The 4097-nt window shown below is 40.0% G+C and overlaps 1 protein-coding gene across 2 annotated transcripts in view; it reads right to left on the reverse strand.

Moving 5' to 3' along the window:
- aclya (ATP citrate lyase a) overlaps positions 1-3350 on the reverse strand; it is a 21620-nt gene extending 18270 nt beyond the window's left edge. Inside the window, exons 1-2 of one of the 2 annotated variants that reach the window (XM_005920365.3) lie at positions 3192-3350; positions 776-936 (exon numbers count right to left, since the gene is read on the reverse strand). In XM_005920365.3, coding sequence (XP_005920427.1) covers positions 776-934 — 159 coding nt within the window. In that variant the 5' untranslated portion in view covers positions 935-936; positions 3192-3350. The remainder of the gene's footprint in view (positions 1-775; positions 937-3191) is intronic. The other variant, XM_042218594.1, reaches the window with a different exon arrangement.
- Positions 3351-4097: the final 747 nt, after the last annotated feature.

A 4097-nucleotide genomic window follows, 5' to 3' on the forward strand; every position in this document is an offset into this window, starting at 1 on the left:
TGCATTATTTGAGAAATTATCTCTCATCTACCAACCATCCCATACGATGCAATTGAAAAATTACATAAAACCCCTACTGGCATCACCCAGTTCCTCTTACTTCAGATGAAAAGAATGACTTATGACAATGGAGCCATTACTATCTGGGTGCTTGCCAGTGAGCAAATGAGGAGAGGGCTGAGGGTGAACGTTAATGCAATTTCTGAATCAATTCTGCAGCAGGACACATCACTGTGGATCTGCCCTAAGCATCCTCCTAATACCTTCCAGATAAAATCCATCAGCAGAGAGGGAGGCAAACAGAGAATGACATTTCATCGAGCAAGATGAGCAACAGAGTAATTAAATCAACTGATATGATAGCTGTCTATGTACATAACAGAAGAGCAAACTGGAAGCCTGGAGAACCTGTGCAAAAATGCAAAACCCAGCTCAACATTTGGCTTCTGGTGGTGCAAATATGAATTTTTTTCTACGTCTTCTTTTTTTCTTGTGCTTTTACTTTGCCCCATTTCCACCAAGTATGGAACAGAACTGATGGTTTCCTCCTCTGTCTGTGATTTCAGCTAACAAGCACCAAGAGAGCGCTCAGCTGCCAGCCTAAGTAATTGTGCCTATAAAGAGGATATCCTTTTCCACAAGCAAAAGAGACTGTGCTTTGGAGATCAATGGTCTATAAATTAGAGACATAACAAGATGACTGTTCAGTCAGCTAAATAAAATATTACTTCACCATCCACATATATTACCGCACTAAATGTTTCTCCTGCCTCACCTCTGTGAGCAGCCATGGGTGCTCCTGAGCCAGTCGGTCAAAGTTGGTCTCAGGTGTCACGTTTGCATAGCGGAACCTGTTCTGGATGGCCGCTGATGTGCAGATGTACTTGTAGAGGAACTCCTTTCCCGTCTGCTCAGAAATGGCTTTGGCTGACATGACTGCTCGGGTGAGACAAACAGAGAGAGATGTATGAGGAGATATGCAGATGAGAAGTAAGGGTTGATACAGAAAAGCAAACATGTGGTGGATAGAAACAAAACTAAGCACAAGATGTTACATTGAAGCATGCTTTTTTTTGGGGGGGGGGGGGTGTTTTGTTTTTTTAAACTAAAAAATTATGCAAGAGTTCCCTAATGCACTGCTGTGCTCCCAGAACTGTCAAGAAATGGTCTGCTAACAAGATGACTGAAAGACAGCTCAGCGGTTTATATTCAGTGTGAGTAATAACAGACATACTTAACGGTAAAGCAATAAGAAACATGGTTAGAGGCACTATCAGGCCTTCTATCCTTCTGGACAATCACATATGAGGTTTGTTTCAACCTGACAGGACACGAACAGTAAAGCCAACCCTAATGTGATTAGTATGGGTTTGTTTCATCTGCACACTAATGAAGTCATGGGCAGTTAGTTATTTGCTCAACAACCGGATCCACACAAAAGCTCCAGCAGAGCAGGAGGAGAAATGACTAAATAAACTCACCTCACAAATTTACAGTTGCAAGATGAATTATATGATGATTATAAACAATAAATATGCAGCAAAGATAAGAAATAATCTTTGGATGCAGGACCTGCTTTCCTTTACTGACAAAATGTGACGGAAGTAAAGTAAGAAATTCAGGCATCTGTAATAACATCTGTAAAATTTTACTGCTAATGGGTGGGGCGTGAACTTTACACTTTTGCCACATGTTTCACTCAGTGAGGTCATCTCCACTGAAGTCAACAGAGGTCAAAACAGGACATCAGTGTTTGAGTTTTATAAGCAGCCTATTATGCACAGACACATCTGATTTCATAATACCAAGACCACAGCAAAGTAAATATGCTGATATGAAAAGTCATGAACAGCTTCAGGACTTAAAAATGAGAGAAATAATGTAGAAGCAGCAAAAATATAAGGAAACTAGTACTTCTGCAGCATCACCGAACCCATCTTCGATGACAGCTGTTCATTTTTAAACAGGAGAAAATCTCACACTGAAGACTTGCATTTTTCTTTGCATACTGTACAGAACATCTTGCAGAAGCACGGCATTAGATCTTAGCTTTTTTTTCTTTTTAGGTTCAACTTCAACTTACCGTACTGAAATTCTGACCATTTCCATTTCGAACTTGTTAGACATTTCAGTTTTACTGAGAAAATCTACGTATGTGCCTTCTTACCATCATTTCTTGGTGTCCATTAGATCCAATCTGTTTTAAGATCATTGAAGTTTTTAGTTTTTTAAATTTAATTTTTTATTTAAGCATTGTTATTTTAACTGCATGCCTTCACTTGTGTTTATGTCATACACTTCTGATACACTGACTGATGTAGTTGACCCTCCAACAGTGTGTTGGTAAACTGATGACGCTCTGGATTCTCCATGTAACCTTTCAGGGATGGAGTACCTGCTCAGTCTGTTGCTATAAGAGATTTAATAAGCTGAAAGCTCTGACGTCTGCTCGCAGTTCTCTGCGTGCTACACTGCGGACCTGGCAGCTATTTCTTTAACGGATTAATGGGACTGTCATGGAGCTTTCTCATTATTGATCACTGCTGTCTCTGAGTCACAACAGCACCGAGTCCAGACCAGCAAATGTGGTTCAAGCAAAGCTCATCGGGGGTCACATACATCATCTCATTTCTCTGTTGCACCGGACCTGTCAAAGGTGTTAAATATCACTGATCCACAGAAACACTGGTTCAGATTACACACTATAACCTAAATTAATAACAAAGGGTGATGGATGCCTGGGGAAGGGAGAACTGAAGCAAAACAAAAAGCCGTTTTAAAAGAATGCAATCCAATATCAAAGTTGGAGGTCATTGTATAATTTTTAGCTTTCATTATAACCCCACTAACTATTACAACAAAATCTTTCTGACACAGTTAAAGGACCGAGTTACTGATTGAGTCACACATCCCTCAGTGGAAGGATTTGGTCAGTCTGGTTCATTCATTTACAAACCGGTCAGACAGCCTCGCAGTTATCTGGCAAACATCCACATCACTACTCACTAAAGTCTTACTCAAACTTACTAAAAACCAGGATGTAGGAAAAGTACAAGTTAAACGTGGTTTGTGGACTGAGTAGTTTAACTTCTCTTATCAGACAGAGAGAGAAAACAATAGACAAATAGTTAAAGGAAGTTAGAAAGAAAAACCACAGACGCGTTTTTAAGTAACAAAGTGGCGTATTTTACCTTGTTTTTTGTTTTTATGTCGTCAGCAGCTGTATAAGTTTGTTATGGTCTGATGGGTGAATTTCCTCGGCAGTGTTGCTCCACTCTTGCCGCCTGCGGTGACCACTGGTGCGGGAGAACGAGGTTCCCAGTCAGTTTTGTCTCCATCGCCTATCTGCTGACAGGCTTAGCTGATGTTTCCTGGGCTCTGATTGGCTCTTTCCATAACGTACACTTTTGCTGCCTTCATGAACAGTAAGAAATATTACAACTAAGTTACGGAAGACACACTCGAGGCAAATAAACTGGTAACACTGTATATATGTAATTTAATTTTAATACATACTTTTTAATGCTTATCTTTTTGCTTCTGTAGCTATAGCTTTGATATTAAACGTTTTTAGCCCACGTGCGCATCTTTCCTACATTATTGTCTTTATTGATGGATGTGTGAGTGGGCAGTTTTATTCATACTGCACTTGAAGATAATCAGACAATTAAATAAAACATTTATAATAACATTTTAAAATATGAAGCATCGACAGAGATTAACCTTACACAGGAAAAGCAGGCATAATTACTAGAAACAAGAGGAAAGATTTCCGGGAGCACTTGAAGCTATCAATGGTTTTCTCACAAACCTGGCAGAGAACGAAAACAGTGCGATCGTGCACCCCTGACGTTGATTGGTTGTCATTGTTCTTTATCTACCCTGAGCCAATGAGGAAATCACTTGATCCAACACAACCAGCACATCCAGTCTTGCACAGAAAATGAACTAAGAGGTGAACTTTATGACATATAGAGCACCGGGTTATGGCCGAGTTTACCCATCCATGGTCAGTTATTTTTAGCTCAAAAGGTGCAGTGAAGGGTAAGCGCACTTTAGATAGCGGCATGGGAAAAAAAAAAATCAATACAGCTGGG

Source organism: Haplochromis burtoni, unplaced genomic scaffold, assembly GCF_018398535.1.
Source record: "Haplochromis burtoni strain Fernald_Lab_line unplaced genomic scaffold, NCSU_Asbu1 Contig_21, whole genome shotgun sequence".
In the NCBI taxonomy this organism is placed as follows: Eukaryota; Metazoa; Chordata; class Actinopteri; order Cichliformes; family Cichlidae; genus Haplochromis; species Haplochromis burtoni.